We start from the raw sequence: 23,102 nt of genomic DNA, 5'->3' as shown, positions 1-23,102 counted from the left end.
AGGATAGATGGTAACACAGAAAACCAATAATCATCCCTTTATACGACCACTGCAAGAAAAGTATGACTTTCCCCCAGGATTTCAAAAACGTCATCAAAGCCACTAGAGCCACATCGAAACTTATGATGTAGATATACTTTGGGCACTAGGTATCAGTGCTCATTGGTTTGGATCTTTGAGAACTTGCAGCAGTGCAGTTCCGAGGAAACACTTCAATTATTACCACTTGCGGTTTCCGTTAATCGAGAAATCTCTAGGGAAAGTGCTCGCGGTCAGCTCAAAGCTCGATAGGTGATACCTAAATGACAGCGAAAAACACATGCTAGAAAGGTTAAGATATCCCTATACACCAACGTGTGAATACAACGATCAAATCTTACAACAAGTATCGGGGTCTGCGGTTACCGCTCAAGCAGGTGTCTTTTTGATCATAGCTCATATTTTATTATATGTGCTATATGTGACTGAGTTCAGTGACACTTCATGCTGTACTGGAGAAAACAGGCTTGCTAGGTGTGGGAACTAGGCTAATTTCAGTGTTTTCTGGTGAAGACAGCTTGGTGAAATTTGTAGTTCTGTGTATCGGGGACAAGATTTGTAAAGTCTTCACGAATTTGAAAACTACTTACCGCAGTATTTCACAATCATCTTTAGAAGAAGCATTTGCAACGTCTTACAGTAAAAGTAACAGTGCAGTATAACATTGAGCACGTGAGCACACCTCGCACGTGTTCGCCTCCCTGGCAGTCGCATCGCATATCAGAGACCAATCACCCATATCACCGCGCCAATCTAAACCTGGATATTACCCTGGCGCTTATCCGAACTCCCGGAATCCTTTCGCCAAAACATTTCTTTCTGATCTTATCATTCTATTAGAACCAACAATTTCACTCTGCTTGCAACCAATGAAATTGCGCTTGCATTGGTGATATGAAACATACTCTATCGAGTGACATCAAAAATATGTCATTGCCGCAATGATACGTATCGGGTTGCCTGGCTACAAATGAACTGTGTGTATTAAGAGGAAAATGTAGGTTCCAACGTCAGGGGTGGCACAGCCATCACGGAAATCACCAACATCACTTCGAGTTGGAAAGATCTGTTGATATAGCCTTGTATATTCCTCAAAGGATTTGATTCTGGCATCTCTGGATTCTTTTCATTTCCTGTAATCTGTTCCATTTGTTTTTTTGGCGGCTTTTCTTTTCCTAACATTCATTCAATCACTCGTTGTGGGTACTAGTAACACTCTGATTCTCAGTGATTCACACATCCTTACCCAGACCAAATCCGTCTTCTTCGCTCAGTTCTCATACAAAGTTGAATCAAGATTGCATCACAGAATAGATAAGAAAGAACCAGCATGAGATCAGATTGATAATAAAGAAATATTATGAAGATTTCTGACTTGGGACTGGTGTGTGTAGCATGCACAGCTACATTGATCCAAGCAGAGATCTTTTCGACGCCAGTTTACTCTGTAGCAAGAAACTCCACTTACGCGCAAGCAAAAAGAGCAGCCGCAAGAGAGGACAGAATTGCGAGGAGTAGAACCAATAGTCACAAGAAGAGTGAAGTGAAAAAAGAGAGAGCAAGGGTGTCGAGGCATGTCAGACATATTGAAGATGAACAAAGGATATTAAAAGGTCCGGTCGGAGGTGTGGAGAACGATGATGAGTATTTGGCAGCTTTGGAGGAAGGCAGATTTCTGGACGACGTAAGGGCAAGGTACGGAAGTGGAGTCCCGGAATGGGTAAGTTCTTCACCCACTCGTAATTTTCGACTAGCAATACTGATAGAAGTACAGGATTGGAATGAACTGGTGTATGTCATAGATCTGGAGGTTGGAAGCCCACCGCAGAGCTCACGAGCTCTGCTTTCCATATCCGATAATGACATGTTTCTACCGTCAGTTGATTGTACGAATACATGCCACTCCCATCAACTTTACGACCCCTCTTTGTCAAACACGAAAACATGGATAGGCACTCTTTTTGCTATGGACTATGCCAGGTGCTCCGCATTTGGTAACCTAGTCTCTGATACTATCACTTTCGCCGGCCTAACGATTTCACAACAATTCGGCGCTGTCGATAGTGTGGGACGGTTTACAGATCCAGATTGGGGTAACTTGGAATGGGATGGGCTCTTTGGACTAGCTCCTTCATCTACGCACTCTCCTCACTCAATTCCAAATCCAACCATCAATCTTCGTTCCCAAAAACTCATTCAAATACCTGTCTTCACACTCCTTCTTCCACAAACTCCAGACACCCCTGGTATCCTCACCTTCGGTACAATAGACCATACACGCTACACCGGCTCCCTCAAGGTTCTCCCCCTCCTAAATCACACAATTGCTCCGCAAACTCGCTCTACCATGCTCCCAGATCTCATTACCGATCGCTGGCAAATCCCTTGCAAATCTCTTACCATCTCTGGCACATCCTCCTTCTACAACCTCCGTTCATACATCGCCATCCTCGAAACATCCTATCCAGGTATCGGTCTCCCTTCATCTCTCGTCACTTCCCTCCACACCTATCTCGGAATGGAGTTTCGCGGCTACGATGTCCCACCTTCCATTCCCTGTTCCCGTCGTGATTCATTACCTGTGATTACTTTACACCTCGGGGACCATGAATTTCCATTAACGGCTTATGAATATACTTTGGAAGTAGATAGAACAGATATAGGTGGTCATAGATGTGTGTCGCTGTTCATGGAGATGGAAGATGAGATGGAAGGGGATGTGAAGCGTATTGTATTAGGAAGTGGGTTTCTGAGGAACTGGTTTGTGGTGTTTAATTTGAAGGAAAGGGAGGTGGCTTTTGGGAAGGTGGGGGTAGTTGGGATAGTGGAAGAAAAATATGAAGTCTAGAGTCTAAAGGACCGAGGGAAATTGTAATGTTTGAATTCAGGAACGGAGTAAAGTGGCTGGGAGCGAAATATTACGTAGGCAGAAGTGAAGACTTCGTAGTTGCTAAGTATAAAGGTTATCTCTAGAGCCAAGGCGATGGCGTGTGTATCTAAGGCACCCTGAAGTTGTAATTGATACTTTCAACATTAAATTTGCAAAACCGAATAGTTAGCTGACTAGCCGTTACTAGCAGCCCGTGAACTTCTAAGAGTCGTGAACAAGAATAGAGACATGCCAGAGATGCAAAAGCTATATGTTGAGACAAATATAAATCTTTCAATCTTTAGGGGGTTTGATCCATTAATTAGTTGAGTGTAAAGTAAAGTCAGATTTCTCCAGTACTTTGGGACTCGGTTAAACCCCTTCATCTGAAGTAATCATCTCCAATGTCAAAGATGAATACGTCAATGTTAGAAATGTGTTTGAGCACTTAAACATAGTGATAATTAGAATCGATCTTGAGTATTTGTAGGAAGAGTGAAATAAAATTTGGATGAAAATAGCATAACACTACTCAAATTCATAATTTGTCTTCACCGATTTTCTTAACGTCGCTATTTGATCTGCATTGTCGTCATAAGACCTATCAATATCGACATTGCCTCGACCGAAAAAAACCCTAATTCTTAAGGATACATACCATCTAAAAGGAATAAACATCTCACGTTCCTGCGCAAAACCTAAGACATGGGATATAGAAGTTCTAGAAACTCAATCAGTGATACACAGATTTACACTAGCTTCTTATAGACATTAGCCTCTCTTCCCCTCATTAGACAATTAAAGCTCCAGGGTATGCAGAGTAGCTCAAGGTCAATTTTACTGAGCTAAAAGAGTATATAGGTGAATAGAATTCCTTCACTAACTACCTTGAGTATGTATTCAATCACTTGACATTGAAGAGAGAAGGATTTCTAATCAAGCGCAAAGTGAATAACAATTAGCCAGAGGAACATGATAGATAACCTTGACTAGGTAGGTAGGTACTGGGTATCTAAATTAGAATATTGTACATATCTAGTACCTGGGTAGGGACAGTATGCCTAGATCTCCACTGCTGCGCCTACATAGATTGATAGCATCTGTATTGTCCATTTATACCGTCCATCTGTACAGCCCGTATCAACGAAATTCACAGTTTAGCAAGCAGCCTGAGTAGATAGATAGTCCTTGTACATTAATAAATAATATTGTAGCCTCGGGTATGCAACTTCACCCAAAGGAGTTAGATAAAAACACATTTTTGTATGTAAATCTACCCAATACAAGGAAGGAGGTCAAGAGGATAATGAAACATTATTAGAACTTAATAACATCTGCTCGGAATCCTAACTCGAATTCTTTCTCCATTTTGAGTATCTATCCCAAGACTTCCAAAGTTTTGATTTCTACCAATCAATGATCTGATATTTCATTCTTCTCGAATATCAAAGGGATCCAAATAAATATAATTGAGGTCAGCCCCTCCTTTTTGATTATCTTATCTAGGTACAAAGCACAGCGTAGGCTGATTAAACCCGAAAAAGTTCCTTGCTGTCGGTCTGTCGGTCAATCAGTTCGGGTTGTGGCATTCTTATCTCTCGGGAAAGAAACATATCGCAAAGCCTAAACCGTAGGAAAGCGAAAGAGCTTCGATCATTTACACAACTAAGCTTACTCTTTTTGCTATTATCATGTCGGCGCCGGCGACCAATTTTACACAGCAGGAGAAACCGAGTGAGCCTAGTACTAATGGCACACCTTCTACTGGTCAGCAGCAATCCAAGTCGCAGAATGGTTAGTGGAGAAATCTGGGGACAACCTTTTGAATTAGCCATGGTCGCACAATGCCATTGTACATGTAGACTGACATTTCAGTAGGAGGAAATCACAAAAGAATTTATCAAGCTTGCATCCCATGGTAATTGACCCCAATTAATGGTCTCATCTCAAGGCTAATTGTAATTGCAGTCGTCGTCGCAAAGTGAGATGCGATTTAGGAAGTGTCGATAATCCGAGTGATCCACCATGTGTACGATGCCGACGCGAAAGTAAAGAATGCTTCTTTTCAGCCACGAGAAGAAAGAGGAAGGCGGATGGCAGTAGAGAAAATAGTGTTGAGGATGAGTATGCCGATGACTATGTGACGCGCAATGGTCGAAAGATGGTTTCTGGCTCTCCCCCAGCAACTTTCAGACAAAACTCTATGGGAGCTCCCCCTTCTGCTCGATCGGCAAGCAACGCCTTTGCTGATAGTGCGCGCATGGATCCTGGACCTCCTCTTACGCCAGGTGGTTCTATTGGAAGAACTCAGCCTCTACGAAGACCTCAATCAGAAACACGACAGCAAGAAGAAAGAGATCAGAACGTAGAGAATCCGGAAGCGCAAGAAGTTATGAGACAGGAGGTTTATGGCCCTCATGATGCTTTGGATCTTCTTTACAAGGCTGCTACTGATAGGTATGTTGAGGCCTTTCATCTAGAGCAATTCATATCCGCATTCCTGCTTCGCGTTGCTGCACTTTTCTATGTACAGCTTTAATGAGAGAAAATGGTTCTGGTGTTTTGCAATTGGCTAGATTTACAAGAATATATCATTATCACGAGAAGTTGTACTAATTCCTTCTATAGTCCAGGTCACAAAAGAGCACGACTAGACAGTAATAGCCAAGAATCTCCAAGAATTGGCCACAGAGCACAATCTGCCTCTCAGAGCTATCAAGGCCCTACAACTCAGCATACTTCATTTCCTATAAGCCATATGCGACACACAACCACACACACGGAATCTCCCATTGATCCTACGTTGTCAACTGGCGATACCATTCCATTAGACAAAGATCATGATCTGGGATACCAGGATGCAATTAAAGCTTGGTCAAGGTTTAGATTTGTTCGTGCAGGATGGTTCACTGCAGCAGAAGCTATTCAATATATCACATAGTAAGTTTTCCCAATTCTCTAACTTGCAACTAAATTAATGATTGGGTTAGCTATTACGAATTCTTGTCGCCACTAACACCTATCTCTCCCCCTACATTTAAAGAGCCTTACACTCATCCTATGCTTCTAGTCGAAGAACCAATTCTCACAGTGACATTATTGACAATTTCAAGTCGGTACATGGAAATGTCTGGAGCTGGAGGACATTCTAGATCGTACGCGATCCATGAACAGCTTTGGACTTACTTAAGAGGCATGATCGAGAGATGTCTTTGGGGTCAAGAAGCGTTCGGTGGTGGATTTTGTGGTTCCGGCGCGGAGGCTTCTCTCACATCAAGCACTGCACCATGGAGAGGACTTCGGAAAGGCAGTCTTCGTACTCTCGGTACAATTGAAAGTCTGATGATCTTGACAGAGTGGCATCCTCGTGCTCTGCACTTTCCTCCTGCGGAAGCAACTGATGAACTCATGTTACCAGTTCCTGACAGGGAAGATGCTTTCACTACTGATGAAGAAGGCAAACACCATCTACCTGGCGGTGTTGGAGGGCGAAGAATCGAAGGCTGGCTAGAACCTGCTTGGAGAAGTGATCGAATGTGCTGGATGTTGTTGAGTACTGCCATGGGCCTCGGCTACGAACTAGGTGTTTTTGATGATATTGACGAGTCGTTGGCTGATGGTGGAGAAATGACACGACCAGAATACAACGAAGAATCATATCGAATCAGAGCCGCGAGAATTAAGCGGCTGGTGCTAATCTATGTCACGCAACTAGCTGGACGTCTAGGCTGGACCAACATGGTTCCTGAACACCTACGGAAAACGGATCCTGCATTTGCTCCACGAAAACGTAGGCTATCGATCGATGGTAAAACCCCCGACACCAATACAACCAGTGTAACAAATTTTAATTACATTCCCGATTTAGAATTGGATGATCAGATTATTCATTGCTGGGCCGGGATTAGTAATGCCATGCGCATGGGCAATGAAAAGATTTTTAGATCTAGGCAATACACGACCAAGATCATCCAAGACGGTAGCTACACAGATCTCTTGAAGGATTTTCAACCAATGTTAAGTTCATGGAAACGAGAGTTCGATAGATTTGGATTGCCTCTCTACATTCGACATATTCTGACCATAGAGTACGAGTATGTCAGAATATACATAAACTCTCTCTCTTTGCAGGCGGTTGTTGAAAGATGCACAAGCAATGCAACCAATCGAACAAACGCCTCCAACGATTCAGGTTTACCACTAGGAAGTGCCATGTCCCCAGAGACACAAAATTACTTCGGAAAGCTACCATTAGCGAGACTCGGTGGTTTTGGAGCGACTGATCAGGGATATGTCAGAGAAGTTGTCGAGGGATGTCGCAACCTATTACGAACAGTCGTAGAGGGACTTCTACCAAACGATTACCTGAAGCATGCTCCTGTTCGAACATACTTCCGGATCATAAGTGGTGCCATGTTTTTGTTGAAAACATTCGCGTTAGGAGCATCTAAACATGATGTTGAGATCAGCATCAGCCTCATGGATTCTGCGGTCAATGCACTTCGTACTTGTGTAGTCGACGACGTCCATCTCGGCATTCGCTTTGCGGAATTGCTGGAAACATTGACCAAGCGTCTGCGTAGTCGCTTCATTAGCGCCCCTGAAGCACCTCCCCTCTCAGGAGAACCTGGAAGTAGAAGTCGCACTCCGGCACCACCTCATGACACAGATCCGAATAAGTTGAGACGTGACCCAGCTGACCCGATTCGAGATTGGAATGATGGCATGCCCAACTACCATGTAAATGGTCCAGGTAAGCTCAAATACTCAGTACCCTTCCCCAAACTCTTACTCTAACCATTTCATCCCCACAGACCTCAATCTTTCCGCCACGCCCTATGATCTCAACCAAGGAGATTTCTACGCCGGCTCCCATTACCCCGCAGCGCATGGCGGTCCCAACTTCAACAGTGACTCCATTAATTCCATGTTCGGCATGTCAGGCTCTAGCAATGATTGGGGTAACAACAATAGTAGCGACGAAATGTGGTATTTGCCACCCGGATCCGCCTTCTATCAAGATCTCAATAGCCAGGTGAATATTACGCAGACCGCGGATGGCGTTAATGTGGGTGGTATGGATTTGCTGGATTATATGGCGTTGGATAATGCGTTCCCGAGCGATGGACAGGTTTTGCATTAAATGATTGAAGATGCTTCTGCAGAAACAAAGCGATGAGGGTGGCGTGAGTCCTTTTATGGCGATGGCAAGGCAAATGATACCAAGGAGTGTGTTGGGAGGTATAATCGGCTTTGTGGGATTTGGTTTTGGGCTTACTTTTACATGCTTTGGAGTTGATGGCTGGAAGGGGTATGATACTTTGAGCGGGAATTGGTCACAAATAACGAACAGAGCAACGGTGTCAGGTTATATTTTGGGTTGGGAATGGATTATGATACTGATGCAAGTATGAAACGAATTTTTCTCCAGATATATGTAGGGAGGGGCAAGTCATAGCAGCTCGAATAGAGATTTTGTGCCAATCGAATAGACCTTGAAGCCTGGCAGGTTCTTATGTATGTCTGAACAGACAATGATGTGATAAAATGATAACCCAGGCAATGAATTTAATGTTTGTTTCGAAGAGACGATGTGGATATCTTCTTCACGTACGTGGCAAGCCACGTATCGCAATGAAAATTAGTATCCGTATGAGCGGGACTGGGTTACATTCCAGCATGGCAGTTTCCTATATCTTTAAACTGTTAGTGATACTTCTATCATGGAACAATTGTGAAAAAGTGTAGAGAAAAATGAAATGTCAGATCAAAAGCCTAGTCATAGGCAGTTTCATCAATTACCAACGTGTGGATATGTCGACCGTCGTGATAAATTAATCATCATGTTAGGGAGTGGGGATAATGAGTGTACGAAAGTGAATAATAACATACCAAAAATGAAAAGACCAGATCAAGGAGCACCAATATGATGCGAGATATCAACTTAGGTCGATAGGACATGGCATACAAGAATCTAAACGATACTCGTTAGTAATGGCTATGAATTTATTTAAACGGTGTGTAATAGCATGAGCATATTCAGTTAAGATAGGCTCGTCACAGCCGAGGCTTGGACATATGCTTGTCATTGTCGATCGATGTCATCAGAATGCTCGAGGGCTGTCGGAATAATGTGAAGAGAGGGAAATTCTTACCAAAATAAGCCGACACCATAACGCCGGCAGTGGAGAGGATTGCAGCAATTCAAACCCCTAACAGTTTAATGTTAGCACATGCCTTGATAGAATCAATAACAAGTAAATTCTTTTCGTCAAAATTCAGAAGGCATGAATGGTATAATTTTGATGGTGTCAACATGGAAAACTCCGATCAGACTCGTCATCTAAAAATGCTCATCATAAAAAGTATGTAATTTAATAAAAAAATATTTATTTACCTGATGCTACAGCCCTCACGGAGGTGGTGGTGCCCAGAGTCAATGAAGACCTGGAATGCCCGATGGGTTCCAAGAGGATTATCAAAATCTATGTTTCCAAAATCAGAAACCATATATCAAACATGTGTACAACAGATGCTGATAATATGACTGAAATCAGTGGGCGAGGTTTTCTAGGCCTGCCGCAAAATGGCATATCCATCAAGACCAGAACCATTTTGGAACTGTCGGAGCCCAGTGCCATTCATCATTTTATGCAGTCGCGAGATATTGAAAGTGAAGAGAGCTGTGTCGTACCTCTTGACTTGAAGGGCCCATCTAGTCTTAGATTATAATTAGCATCAATTCGAAGAAGAAAAAAAATCATCAAATTGACTTGAATTGAAAAATTTGCTCAGTTACAGCCTTTTTTGTCGTCAAAAGCCCGAAAGCTTCAGTCGGTAATTTCCAGCATGCAAAAGCATAAACTGATCATCATCACAAATTGTGTGCGGGGTGAGGGGAAGGAGGAAAGCGTTTAGAGTGGTGAAGGGAAGCTTACAATTGTTATGATGAGCCAACGTTGAATCCAGAGATTTGTTGTAGCAAATGCACATAGCATAAATGTATTGCATTGACATCTATCTCAATTGTTAGCAATGATTCCAGTCATGAAATTGCTCGAATGAGTAAAATTGTGATCCAATATCAGACTGACGTGTTACAAAAGTTTCATTTCCCGTAGGATCAAAGACTCTAGTTTGCGGTTGTTGTTTTGTCATCACATAGTGAAGGGAAAGGGAAGAAGATATAGATGCGCTTACCATTGATGATGAACTGGATCAGATTGAATTGAGTTTTGTCAATTCAATCCAATCCATACTGCATGAAGCAGAGGTGGTTGTTGGGTTGAGAAAAATATTTTGGATGGTTTGAGGAAGAGGCAGAGTTTTGTAGCTTAAAAAATTTCATTCGCGCGCTAAACACTAGCTCGAACAGTTTAGCGCAAGGTGCTTTGCAACCTGAGGCTGATAATTGAGTCTTTTGTGACCTGAGGCTCTAATAATTCAATCACACCGAATCGATGATGCATTCAAGAGTCACGTGGTATGACTATTCATTTCGGCGATGGTATTGTTTTGCCAGTTCTCACCGAAGCTTTCTCATGTAACGCCGAAAGGTGTACTCTCCAGTTGCTCCGTAATGAACGTTTTCATCTCATGCCACCAACGAAAAGGATCAAATACACGATTGGTCGATTGATGATTACCTAGGTCTACCTAGGTAGATACCGGTGCCTACTAGGTATACACACCCAGGCTCGAGCCAGATATATATATTCTCCTACCTTCAAATTTATCATGGAAAAACATTCTTGCGAGCGGAAAGACAAATGACATATCCGTCCGAAGCCCGGTTTCGCCCGTATAACTCTATGATGTTCATGTAAAATAATTCCAGACCAATCTTTATACCTAGGATAAGCGGATTTGTCAGTCACCAAACGTTGAAATTTGTGATGACTGTATTGTTTGTTGTACGTTGGACTATATGTATCCCTACCTTGGAATATTACCAAGCATATGGAATCTATTTCTCATTCCACCGGAAAATCATTTCTTTCCTTTCTTTTGCTTTGCTCAATGCTCCTACTAGGTCCGTACCCAGTATATACCTCATACAGTACTGACACTCAGCTTGCCCAACAAATCCGCATACCGGTATTACGTTTCCCGTGTTTAATTATACTCTTCCGGCCCCCATTCCTCCGATCCTTTTAGCGCGGGGCATTGAATGAACAAAGCAACCAAGCAAATACAACACGGGACCTGAGTGCGGGGCTCGTGGGGTGGGGGGGAGAAGGGGGGGACCTTAAAAAAGCCACTTAACTTTCCAGTGGGACGTGTGATATGAATGTGATGAGAGAGGTGAGAGGTGAGAGGTGAGAGGTGAGGGATGAGGGACGAGGGATGAGGGAGATGAGGGATGAGAGATATGAGATGAGAGATGAGAGTTGAGAGATGAGAGATGAGAGATGAGAGATGAGAGATGAGAGATGAGAGATATGAGATATGAGATGAGAGATACGAGATGAGAGAGCGCAGCATATCTGGATATCTAGGTCGGTGGTAAGGTAATAAACAAAACACAATTGTGGAATTGGGGTATTCTAGTATCGTGGCTCGGTGTGGGAGAGTCATGTTGGAGAGTAGATCATCCAGCTCCAATATTTCTTCCTTCACAGCTTGGAAATACAATGGAGCATTGCAACTCGACGATCCAATTCCTATAGTAATCAAAAGGTATGATATCAGAAGAATAAATACCAAAAAAAAAAAAAAAAAAAAACAGTACTTATTACCCCTTTTCCTTCCCTTTCCTTTCTTCCTTTCTTTCTTCCTTTTATTTCCTCCTTCTTTTCCCCACGTTTACAGACTATCTATCCATCGGCGTGCTCGTTCTATCTTAATTATCGAATACTGCTTCCGGAAATCATACCCGTGTAGACCCGAGGTCCAGTATTTATAACAACAGGCGCCGTACGTTGATACTCCCCTCAATAACTCCTTTCTATTTATTTGTTTATACAATCAAACAATTCAAAAAAGATTCCTACTCAATAATCTCATCATGTCTCACGGCGGCGACCAAGGCTCAACAGAGCATATCAACACAGACATTATCACTCTTACTAGATTCCTCACCGAAGAACAAACAAAAGTTAAAGAAGCAACCGGAGATTTCACGTATGCCATCTAATATCATTTAACTCTCTTAAACCTGCAGAAAACTAACAAGAGCCAGACTTCTTTGCCATGCCCTCCAATTTTCCTTCAAATCGATAGCATACTATATCCGTCGCGCAACCCTCATCAACTTAACCGGTCTCGCAGGATCAAGCAACATCACTGGAGATGACCAAAAGAAACTCGACGTAATTGGCAATGACCTCTTTATCGCTGCCATGAAATCTTCCGGAAAATGCGCCGTCTTAGTTTCAGAAGAGGAAGAAGAAGCCATCTTCTTCCCCGAAGCTAAAGGTGCCCGTTATGCCGTAGCATGCGACCCCATCGACGGTTCCTCCAATCTCGACGCTGGTGTCTCCGTCGGCACAATCTTCGGTATTCATAAACTCGCAGAAGGCTCTACAGGAACCAAGGAAGATCTCCTCAAGCCCGGAACCGAGCTCATCGCCGCAGGTTTCACCATGTACGGTGCCTCGGCCCAATTAGTTATTACAATGAAGGGAGGTGGTGTCAATGGTTTCACAATGGATAACGCATTGGGAGAATTCATCCTCACACATCCCGATATGAAATTACCTAAATCGAGATCCATCTACTCGGTCAATGAGGGAAATTCTCTTTACTGGGAAGATAGTACCAAAAACTACTTCAACTCATTAAAGTACCCTGAGAAAGAGGGCGGAAAACCTTATAGCGCAAGATATATCGGAAGCATGGTGGCAGATGCTTACAGAACATTGCTATACGGAGGTATTTTCGCCTACCCGGCGGATAAGAAGAGTCCCAAGGGCAAATTGAGAATTTTGTACGAATGTGCACCTATGGCTATGGTTTTTGAAAACGGTAAGTTTCCTTTCCTCTCCCCGTATTCACAAACAGAATACTAACATAATATCTCCAGCCGGCGGCCAAGCGTTAAACAGCAAAATGGACCGAATGATGGAAGTAGTACCCGAAAGTATCCACGACAGATCCGGTATCTTCATGGGTAGTTGGGATGAAATGGAGAAGGTCAAGTCATTTCATAAGTGAGGGAGGAGTTTGATATCAAGATGATTGGCTTCGGGGACTGGGGTTTAGGATATGGTTCTAGGTAGCGAATATCATTTTGTTTCTTGCCCTGAATAATACATGAATAAATATACTTATTACGATATACAGTCCCCTGGGTGAAATGAGATGAGATTGGGGGTGAAAAATGACATGTCGCAGTTGGAATGAATTGTTGTAATATTCATTAGAGACCCCTCTACACCCTCTCCCTTCCCAGCCAAACCACGCGTCTCCCCCTTCCAGGTAGTTCAAACATCTTCAAGAATCCAAGATATCCACGGGTATAATCAATCACCCAAAACAGAAAGAAAATCTAAAGCATCTCTCGGTTGGAAAGATATGATATGATATATTGTGATATGATTTGATTTGATATGCTATAGAATACCTGTAATATAGCTATCATATAGTACAGAGCGTCTTGGCATATAGTCTGCTGGTATTAGGAGTGATTTTTTTAGGTTATGGTAAAGTAATTGTGAGGTAATGAGATATAAATGAGATAGAGTATGGGGATGAACTGCTGGATGGGTTTGAGTAGTGGGCAGGAAGGTAGAAGGTATCACACAAAACAATATACCGAGGATTCAGAAAGCGAGAAAGCGAGAATGTGAGAATGCGAAGATATACAAACGTATCTGTTGATGATATATATCTATGTGTGTCTATCTATTTGTGTGTATATCTATCTAACTAGACATCTGCATATGCATCTGCATATATCTGTGGTATTGTAATATAATCATATAGACTGTAGATTGTAGATTGTATCTACAAAAAATTTCTATAATCAAAGTCAACAAGCTGTATCATGTGACCCCCTCCTCCCCTCTTCCCCTCTTCCTCAGCATCCCACAATTCTCCTCCTCCAAGATCTCGTTTGTAGACGATCAAGATAAAACTCACGTATAGCAGGTTTATCGTGTTTCCTTCAGTTAATATCGGAAGTATACATGTTACACGTCTTCTCTCTACTCTCTACTCTCTCCTCTCCGTTTCTTTTTTATACCCAGATGTTCGTATTTCCAAGGCACATTTGTGAATCTATCTTTCCTCAATCTCATTTTCGTCTCCATGTCCCTTCTCAATTTCCTCTCCCTTCGTCTCGCTAAAATTTTCAAGAACTTTTATATTCCCATTTCCACCCCCCCATTCCTACCAATTAAACAATACATTAACCCCTTCAATTATTTAAACCATTTCCCCCCTATCTCTTCCTCATAATAACCACATCTCCATGCCCAAATCCCACAATCCTCCGCCTCCAAGAGAATACAATACACCGACTCCCACAATCTACAATCGAACCGTCCCTCATTCCTCACCAGAAATGATCATCCATCCATCCTATCCCACCCTTCGAGACGGAAACAGGAATTTCGCACCCCAATATCCATACCACTCTGACACGACAAGCGCCTAGTTTTCGACATAATAGGAGGGATCCACTCCCGCGACGTACGACTCGCACTTCTCAGAAAGGGTAAGCGACTAGCAGAGACGTACCCAAAAGGGAACTTCTTGTGCTCATAGTACAGTATCACACCCCGCCTACTCATCATCTCATCAAGCTGAACTTCCATCGTATAGTTAAGCGCGCGCCCAAGCTTCCTGTAGGTCTCGACCCATCGATCAATCACATGATCTGTGAGATTTTGACGTGTATCGGCAGTACCAAATCGTACGGAATATTCTTCCAGTCTTGGGAAATCTAAGCGTAAGCGACTTAAAAATACGCTCTGGTCGGTTGAAGTATGGTCGAGAGACAGATGTTTCACATGTTCAAACATGTGTCTGAAATTATGCATCCAGGGAGCCTCTGTTCTGAGCATGGTGTAAAGTTGTGTGCTAATATGCAACGTGTCAGTCTCAGCATTAAAGCATGATTTTGGGAGCCGAAAGTATGGTTTATAAGTGAGCAGAACTTCTTCGCTAGGTATCAATGATTTTGAGATCAGGAATTTGGAGGTTAAAAGCAATTGTCTCAATTTCCAGGTAACGTGAAATTGAGCAGGGCTGTCGCTCAAGATGATGGTTTTGAGGAATTTGTCGTGATGGCACTCAAGACGAATCATCCGAGGCTCCAGTTCAATAGCCATTTCGAGAATTAATAGCATGATCTCATCAGGTAAAGATATCTTCTCGTTTGATGATCTGAGTTTCTCAGAGGGTGATTCGATGAGGTCAACTGGAGAATATCGTATCGTAAGTTGGGCAGTGGTAGCAGCAGACAGCTCTGTCACTTCGAAGTCTTCGTGCTTCATGATGAGAGTGTATGGATGACACGTTGGTATAACCGCAAATAATTGATCGTGAGAATACAAAGCAACGAAGTCATTACCTTATATCACACTATGTCAATCGGGATCTGGAACATCTGTGTTGACAAAAGTAAGGATTCAAGGGATCCCAAAGGTTGAGGAGCACAATTGCTAGCAAATGGTTATCGATATTACTTGATTTCGGCGGCACTATGCTACTACTAAGTAACTTGTAATGAATCATTGAGTGCCAAGTTGGGGAGGGGTGCATTCCGCATTGGTTTCGAACAACCGATCAATTGATTGGCTGGCATGGAGACATGTTGAAAGTCTTGACACTAAAAGCCTTTAGTTTTATGATTTCGACTCTTCTTGGCCATTGATTTAGCTTATGACGCTCGAAAGAGGAATGAATCTTCATTAAGATATATGTCATGGTGGGGAGATTATATATTAGAACCTTCTTGACCGAAGTCTAAAAGACGATAGGATCTTATCAAACATAATGTGAAATGATGTTATAGATGTATATAAGAGTAGTAACACTTGTTACGCTCTAGAATAAGCTTTATGTTTTCATTATAATTTCTGTTCGTTTTGCTAGCTAAAACCATTTTCATCTCGAAATCCCAAACTCCTTCGCTCCATACCTACACTACAATAGTAATCCAGCTGATAGAAAGAAAATATTTTGTACATTTTTGCTCCAAATTCCTCTCAGCTCTCCATCAACCTTTGGCAAAATCTCGGTCATCTGTCGGTGCTTAAATTCCACCCGATTGCTGCAATAATTTGGAGACCCAGCCTCATCTCAATCTCACTCTTAACGTCTTCCCCTTCCACCTCCGCCTCGAACTCGACTTGGACTTCGACTTCGATCATCATAGCTGCTATAGCTACTATAACTAGGACTTCTCTTTCTTCTCCCATCCCTGCTTCCATCTCTATCCCTACCACCTCTACCTCCGCGACCTCCAAAACTATCTCTCCTATCCCTCCCTCTGTCTCTTCTTGGGGATCTTGACCGTGATCGGCTACTTAGACTTCGACTTCTCGTCCTATGTCTTCGGGGGCTTCTTGATCTCTCACGGTTTCTCTCGCCAGGTCTATAAGTATCACCACCTCTATCTCTTTCCCTATCCATCAGTCTTCCGCCTCCTCCCATTCCACCTCCAGCACCTCTAGACTCAAAGCCGCCACGAGAATTCCTACTACCAATTGGAATTCTAGGATCGATATTTACTCCCCGACGGGCCATGGGCGGTTGAGGACTAAATTTGCGGCGAGGTAAGACGATTGATACATTTATGACGGCGCCATCGAGTTGTGCTTCGTGCATATGAGCTATCGCAGATTCGGCGGATGATGAAGAAACGTAAAGAATATAAGCTGTACCGCGGTTGGTATTGACTTTCCAAGAATGTTAGCTGACATACTCGTTGTAATTTATACGTTAGGATAGTAGAGTATGAAGATGAGATGGTATGCAGAGAATTTTAACATGCAACTTACAATTTCTGTTCATTGGCACATCTAGATCTTTGATTTCGCCAAAACTTCCAAATATCTCACGAAGATGATCTTCGGTAACATTTTTCGTAAGTTTCTCAATCACAACCTGCAAACAGAATTGATTGTTAGTATGTGCATATCAAACTTCAATTACAAAAAATAGCATTGCTTGAAATATCTCCATTCTCGAGAGAAGAAGAAAATAAAATAGAGCAAACAAACCTTGGTACTCCTCGGGGCAGCTACAGATCCAGCGCTCTCACTTCTCCCTCGACTTCTACTTCGAGTTCTACTCCGACCCCTAGGACTTAAACTTCTTCCTCGACTTTCACTCCTATATCTCGCGCCTCCACTTCTACCAGCACCAACTGCGCTTACCAAGCTACGACTCCTACTTCTGCCCCCAGATCTAGATCGAGAACGAGGTGAAATTGAACGGCGTGGAGATCGGCTGCGCGACCGGGTATAGCGTGATGCGCTGGAATCTGGAGTCCTTGAACGGGAACGTACACGGGAGCGACCGCGGGGGACGGGTGAGGGGGTTGGTGAGGGCATTGTTGATGGGTTATAATTTTATAGCTGAAAGGAGGGGAAAGCTTGATGGGTTGATTGCGATGGAGAGTCGCGTCTGGGGAATTATTTTGCGCGAGGCTGGGCCGTGCACTTGCGGATCAGAATTAAGAGATGGAGGAGGGTGAGGCATTGTTGCCTAAGGCTTTTATGCTTATTCAAGGTGTATATGGCCAATATTGTCATCCCCAACGAACACAAGAGTACGGCGTCTTTCATGAATGCTAGTGTATTCAGGTTATCATCAGTTAAGCTTCGATTCTCGTTATGATCTTTCTGTGCCATCTAAATCGCCGGATCCGGGTATGTTTGAAATCTTCGTTTTCAACTCTTCTCTAATACTTCAGATATTTTGGCTATCTTGTCGCTATTCATGTAAAATGATGACTCCAGCTTTGATCTGAAGATATGTGGTACAAGTTACTCTAGCAGGCTTTGAGTATTGGTATCCCAAATTTTCTATCTCATGACACCACTTTGCCCTCCTAGACTTGTAGCTGGTGAGGGTTCAAGACCCATGATGATCACTTTTGATCCGGTATTATTAGTAGGCGGCCTCGATCCATTTCAAGGGCCTTATCATTGAAGCGCAATGCAGCCTTTCTCCTTATTGTTCATGTTTTGGTTCTGGCACGTACGAGAGGACGAGGAAGCTATATTGCCTATGTTGGATGAAATTCCACAATCTATCAATAATTGGCCCCCTCTAATCTCCAAACTATACTCTAGTCATTAGATGGTCTGGAAATACATGTAAATTCTCGTCAGGTTGAATACTGAATCAGTATATGTCGGACGATTTAGAACGCCGTAGCCTTTTCTCTCTTCCCGTCAGCTTTTTATGCCATTCTTCATTCCAGCATCTATAGACAGTAACGAAGCATCCGAAACTCATCAATGCCCCCCAAAAGACGTAAAATTATACAAACTACAACACAAGACATCTATTTTCTGAAGGCGCTATGAGCCTACATAGCAATCAAAATGTATTAAGCAAAATTTCTATCTCATAATCGGTAGTCTCTCGTGTACCATTCCAAATCTCCAGTATGCACCCTTTATGCACCATTCTCCACAAAATAACTTCAATCTCATCTTACAGATCCCAAATGAGAATGCGTTAAACTTTCGAACGTATTGTTCCACGTCTACAAAATCCCGTATACTTTGTTTATATGTCTAGTCCACTTTTCTGGAGCAAATTGAATATCTGTTTTGAAACTCTCGATACACAGAGCACTCCTAAAAGGCTTTCATAGACTTTGTTGCAGATCTCAATGATCGGATCTCCCAAGCGGTTGAGTGGTTCAGGAGCATTGCTTCTCATTTTATTAGACATATAAAACACACAGAACCCCAATCAATTGCACGCTAATAACTGTTACCCACCAATGCAACAAAACGATCTCACTTTACACATTCACCACTTCATGTGATTGAGCCCACCTTTCCAGATTTATATTACAATTCACTAAAATTTTCGTCACATTCCATTCCAAATCTGAAATATCTCACTCCTCGCTAGTAAAGATAGACAACCGAATAAAGCGTTCACAAGCAACTATAAATCTCAAGCTAGCCATAAAGTTGGAGCACTACATCTGTAGACCTGCAACAAACCGATGAAGATCCATATATTCACTCACCAATTCGCCATAGAATACACCGAAAACTATCAGATGAAACCCTACTAACCTCATCATAAGTTTCGTTGCACATCTCACAGACAAAGAGCGTCCCAAGAACCCTGGACCTAACACCGCTAGCAACGCTAGCAAAAAGCTAGCCACTATATAGATTTACAGATATGCAACAAAACAAACTCGCCTCATAATTCACTACTTCACATGACAACCCACTAAGTCTTCTCACCTGTTCTGTTGCATATCTGAAATATTTCTTTCTGTTTCCAATCCCCTTAACCACTTAAACTTTTTGAATCTATCACGCTAGCAACGCTAGCAACAAGCTAGCCACTATATACATTTACAGATATGCAACAAAAACCAACTTACCTCACAATTCACTACTTCGCATTACCGAGCTCATTAATTAGCTCTATACAACAATCTACCATTGCTTTTTCACATTTTTTGTTGCATATCTGAAATATCCTTTCCCATTGCCAATCCTCTTTAATCACTTGAACTTGTCCAATATATCACACCAGCAATAAGCTAGCAACACTAGCAACTATATACATCACTGTATGCATCTACAGACATGCAACAAAACTTTTTTTTATAGGAAAGTCACATGTTACTATCGTCCCAAGGTTGTGGAGTATTATTCACTTCATGATCAAGAATTTCTATGGGGAGATATGCAGTTCGGGATGGTAGATGGATGTGTTAGAATGTTCTTGATATTTGCTGTAGAGCGTGGGGTGGGATGGGAGTGAGATATACGATTATGACTTAGGTAGGTAGGTACGTATGGTATGTGTGTTTTCTAGGTCATATAAACTTAGGTACAGAGCGCAACACTATTGTTTACTATCATTATCATTACATTTCTTATAGGAATGACTCATAAGTTGTAGGTATTTCCATACCTATTTATTCATATCTGTAATGTTTTGCAAAGCCAAATCGGCTACATGTTTTTGCGATGCTCTTCGATGGATACGACTTTAAAATCTCGTACTAACCTGGGTAGTGGATCGTATTTGATGCTTATATTCACAACGTCATGTGAATAACATTGTGCTTGTAGTGCAAAAGCCCAAACATCCTGGGTGGTGCATACAAATCCCTTCTTCGCCATCTGTTATCAGCCCACTCCAGGGTATGAACAAGTAGCTTCAGTTTCTTGACGAGTAACCACTCATCATTAACGACATCACTTCTGTAGAAACCCTCAGGATACCAACACCTCAACACATACAAAGTATCTTCCCCTCGCACCTCACACCTGGGTAACCTCATCCCTCCTAATTCCGAAGAAATAATTCCCCACCTTCTCACTCCCAGGCACAACCTTCCACCCCAACCCCGGCACATAAACTACCCCCCTAACTATCGGACTATTCCAGCCCCTCTCCCTCAAAAAATGCCCCCTCAACTCCTCCTCATTAATATACTGATTCCAATCATGCGTCCCCCTCGGTACAATCCCTATAACATCCTCCGCCACCACCTTCGTCGTCAACCAACTCGTCCACGTCCTCGCCATCGTACTCATGATAATCCATCCCCCAGGCTTCACAAACGGCGTACACTTATCCAAAAACTCAGACGGATACGTAATATGTTCAATAACCTCAAACAACGAAAGCACATCATATTGCTCCTCTCTCGATTTCGGCGTCGGTAACCCCTCAATTGACGTATTCAAATACGTTAATTTCCCCTGCAGCCCTGGATCTTTGCGCGCATGCGCTTTTGCAACATCCAACACTACGGGCGAAGGATCAATTGCCGTGACGCTCCCCGCATTTCCCATTCTCGCAGCACTTTCGGCGAAGATCCCGCCGCCACAGCCGATATCGAGATATTTCAGCCCGGAGGATGCGGGGGGGATGGGCTGCGAAGCATGACATGTGCGAATGAAATCATGACGGAGCGGGTTCATTAGATGTAGTAATCGTGAAGAGCCATGGGGATCCCACCATGTTGATGCGAGGGCATTGAAATGCGAAACCTCGTTGGGGTTGACGGATGATGAGGAATGAGAATGATTGGGAGAGGTCGATTGACTTCGGAATTGATTCTGGATGTATCGAGGTGCGGTTCGGAGAAGGAGGTTGATATTTAGGAGGGATGTCGGACGTAGTGGCGTGGAGAGAGTGAGGGGCATGATTTGTATATTTGTGTGTATGTATGTATATATGTATGTAAATATAATGTTACAAAATCCCTATATGATCATGTACTCCAAATTGAAGGCCAAGCTCTTTCGTTACCAATTGGAATTGGATAATATCGACTAGTTACCTGGGAATATGTAATCGGCCCCAAGGAATAGATTCGTCGAGGCTCAAAACGTTCGAGAAATCCCAGGTGGTATGTGTAATTTTCGTATATGATTTGTTAAAAAGCATTTGCTGACATGAAAATTAATTGGTTTTTGTCAGCCTCTTGGTAAGCCCTTATGCATTTCTGTCTTCCATACCCCTGTACTAAACCCAAATCCCCTAGTAGTCCGATGCCGAAGATCTTTCCATCCGCCCCGGAGAACAAAAAATGTACTCAGGGCACTTGAGAGGATGTTCAACTACTTCATACCGTCAAATCGTATCCACTGATTTGAATATATAATCTACATATACCGTTCCTGATATTATTCTTGAAGATACCTACCTAGATATTGCTTATTCATTGTTACTTCTATTATCGTCATAGAAGAAAGAAAGAAAGTCCAATTGTCAAATCATCATTAGATATCTCCTCACGACATCTCCCCACTATCATTCGGAAGCGGGGCACTTTTATATATTCATCCCATCTTCTCAGTCTGACTCCCTCATTCCCTTTCTTTCACTCCCAACTTATTCTCATCGTAATCCAAAATGCCTTCTTCAGATATAATCCACGAATTCGATACAATCGAAGACACAATCACCGCCTTCAGTAAGCACCCCCTCCATCCGCTCCCTCCCGACCATTCCCATGCAAACCCATTCCTCCTCCCAACTAACTCTCCCCCTCCTCCCAGAAAATGGTGAATTCATCATCGTTCTCGACTCCACCTCGCGCGAAAACGAAGGCGACCTCATAATAGCCGCTAGCGACATGACGCCCGAAAAAATGGCCTTCATGGTCCGCCACACCTCCGGCATAATCTGCACACCCATTCCCCCCTCCCTAACCACGCAATTCGCTCTCCCCCAGATGGTCAGCGATAACGAAGATCCCAACCGTACCGCCTACACCATAAGCATCGATGCCAACCACCCATCGACCACCACCGGCATCAGCGCCCACGATCGCTCTCTCACCTGCACCATGCTAGCGGATGCGAAATCCAGCCCGCAGAGCTTCCGAAGACCCGGTCACGTATTCCCCTTGCGGGCGCGCGAGGGCGGTGTGCGCGAGAGACCGGGACATACGGAGGCTGCGGTGGATTTTTGCAAGTTGGCGGGAAAGCCGCCTGTGGGGGTTATTTGTGAGATTGTGGAGGATGGAGAGGAAGTTGCCGGACAAGCGATTAGGAAGGAGCCGGGAATGTTGAGGAGAGATGGATGTTTAGCTTTTGGAAAGAAATGGGGGTTGAAGACTTGTACGATTGAGGCACTGGTGGAGTATTTGGAGGAGAAAGAGGGGAAGTGGGTGAAGAATGACGAGCAGCGTAATGGAAATGGGGCTTGAGGCAAAAAGTCGATCCGTGTGTATTAAGAAAGATATCAGGGTGATTTTCGGAAAGAAGAGAAGCTGGAAAGAAGGCTACTCGAAGGCAATGGAGAGGAGAGGTAAACACCTGCAGGAGATAAAACGGATATGATAAATTTGTTGGATAGATGATGAGGAGTTCAACTGGTCCTTACTTGTAGTTCTATATGGGCTTGGTATATTAGATTCAATCGCCGCGAGGAGCAAAAGGCAAAATCTCAACAATGGAATTTAAATAGGTGTTCAGATGTTTCTTGAGTCTTTTCTACATTCTACTATTTCGCAAACCGGATATACTACATCTCAAGTAGTTACTTTGCATGTATACACACTATCCTCAGTTTC

The 23,102-nt window shown here is 43.0% G+C and overlaps 8 protein-coding genes across 8 annotated transcripts; 4 read left to right on the top strand and 4 right to left on the bottom strand.

Annotated features, from left to right (window-relative positions):
* Positions 1-1,399: 1,399 nt before the first annotated feature.
* Positions 1,400-2,887, top strand: EAE97_010770 (uncharacterized protein; the record flags this gene model as incomplete). Its single annotated transcript, XM_038881285.1, has 2 exons — positions 1,400-1,759; positions 1,814-2,887. The coding sequence occupies 2 exons, from the start codon at positions 1,400-1,402 to the stop codon at positions 2,885-2,887; spliced, it is 1,434 nt and encodes a 477-aa protein (XP_038727903.1).
* Positions 2,888-4,599: 1,712 nt separating this feature from the next.
* Positions 4,600-8,051, top strand: EAE97_010769 (uncharacterized protein; the record flags this gene model as incomplete). Its single annotated transcript, XM_038881284.1, has 6 exons — positions 4,600-4,702; positions 4,787-4,826; positions 4,877-5,365; positions 5,537-5,848; positions 5,899-7,661; positions 7,723-8,051. 6 exons carry the CDS (start codon positions 4,600-4,602, stop codon positions 8,049-8,051), a joined length of 3,036 nt encoding a protein of 1,011 aa, XP_038727902.1.
* A 1,246-nt stretch (positions 8,052-9,297) lies between these two features.
* EAE97_010768 (uncharacterized protein) lies at positions 9,298-9,549 on the bottom strand (the record flags this gene model as incomplete). The annotated part of the gene is made up of 2 exons (XM_038881283.1): positions 9,298-9,393; positions 9,436-9,549. 2 exons carry the CDS (start codon positions 9,547-9,549, stop codon positions 9,298-9,300), a joined length of 210 nt encoding a protein of 69 aa, XP_038727901.1.
* Positions 9,550-11,915: 2,366 nt separating this feature from the next.
* Positions 11,916-13,063, top strand: EAE97_010767 (uncharacterized protein; the record flags this gene model as incomplete). Its single annotated transcript, XM_038881282.1, has 3 exons — positions 11,916-12,031; positions 12,090-12,874; positions 12,933-13,063. 3 exons carry the CDS (start codon positions 11,916-11,918, stop codon positions 13,061-13,063), a joined length of 1,032 nt encoding a protein of 343 aa, XP_038727900.1.
* Positions 13,064-14,418: 1,355 nt separating this feature from the next.
* Positions 14,419-15,348, bottom strand: EAE97_010766 (uncharacterized protein; the record flags this gene model as incomplete). Its single annotated transcript, XM_038881281.1, has 1 exon — positions 14,419-15,348. The coding sequence occupies one exon, from the start codon at positions 15,346-15,348 to the stop codon at positions 14,419-14,421; it is 930 nt and encodes a 309-aa protein (XP_038727899.1).
* Positions 15,349-16,168: 820 nt separating this feature from the next.
* On the bottom strand, positions 16,169-17,412 carry EAE97_010765 (uncharacterized protein; the record flags this gene model as incomplete). The annotated part of the gene is made up of 3 exons (XM_038881280.1): positions 16,169-16,755; positions 16,858-16,963; positions 17,080-17,412. 3 exons carry the CDS (start codon positions 17,410-17,412, stop codon positions 16,169-16,171), a joined length of 1,026 nt encoding a protein of 341 aa, XP_038727898.1.
* Positions 17,413-20,334: 2,922 nt separating this feature from the next.
* Positions 20,335-21,225, bottom strand: EAE97_010764 (uncharacterized protein; the record flags this gene model as incomplete). The annotated part of the gene is made up of 1 exon (XM_038881279.1): positions 20,335-21,225. The coding sequence occupies one exon, from the start codon at positions 21,223-21,225 to the stop codon at positions 20,335-20,337; it is 891 nt and encodes a 296-aa protein (XP_038727897.1).
* Positions 21,226-21,937: 712 nt separating this feature from the next.
* On the top strand, positions 21,938-22,736 carry EAE97_010763 (uncharacterized protein; the record flags this gene model as incomplete). Its single annotated transcript, XM_038881278.1, has 2 exons — positions 21,938-21,998; positions 22,084-22,736. The coding sequence occupies 2 exons, from the start codon at positions 21,938-21,940 to the stop codon at positions 22,734-22,736; spliced, it is 714 nt and encodes a 237-aa protein (XP_038727896.1).
* Positions 22,737-23,102: the final 366 nt, after the last annotated feature.

Source organism: Botrytis byssoidea (genome assembly GCF_014898295.1).
Source record: "Botrytis byssoidea strain MUCL 94 chromosome Unknown BBYS_030, whole genome shotgun sequence".
NCBI classification, from domain to species: Eukaryota; Fungi; Ascomycota; class Leotiomycetes; order Helotiales; family Sclerotiniaceae; genus Botrytis; species Botrytis byssoidea.
Note: the sequence above shows the minus strand (reverse complement) of the source record. Positions and strands in the feature narration are given on the sequence as shown.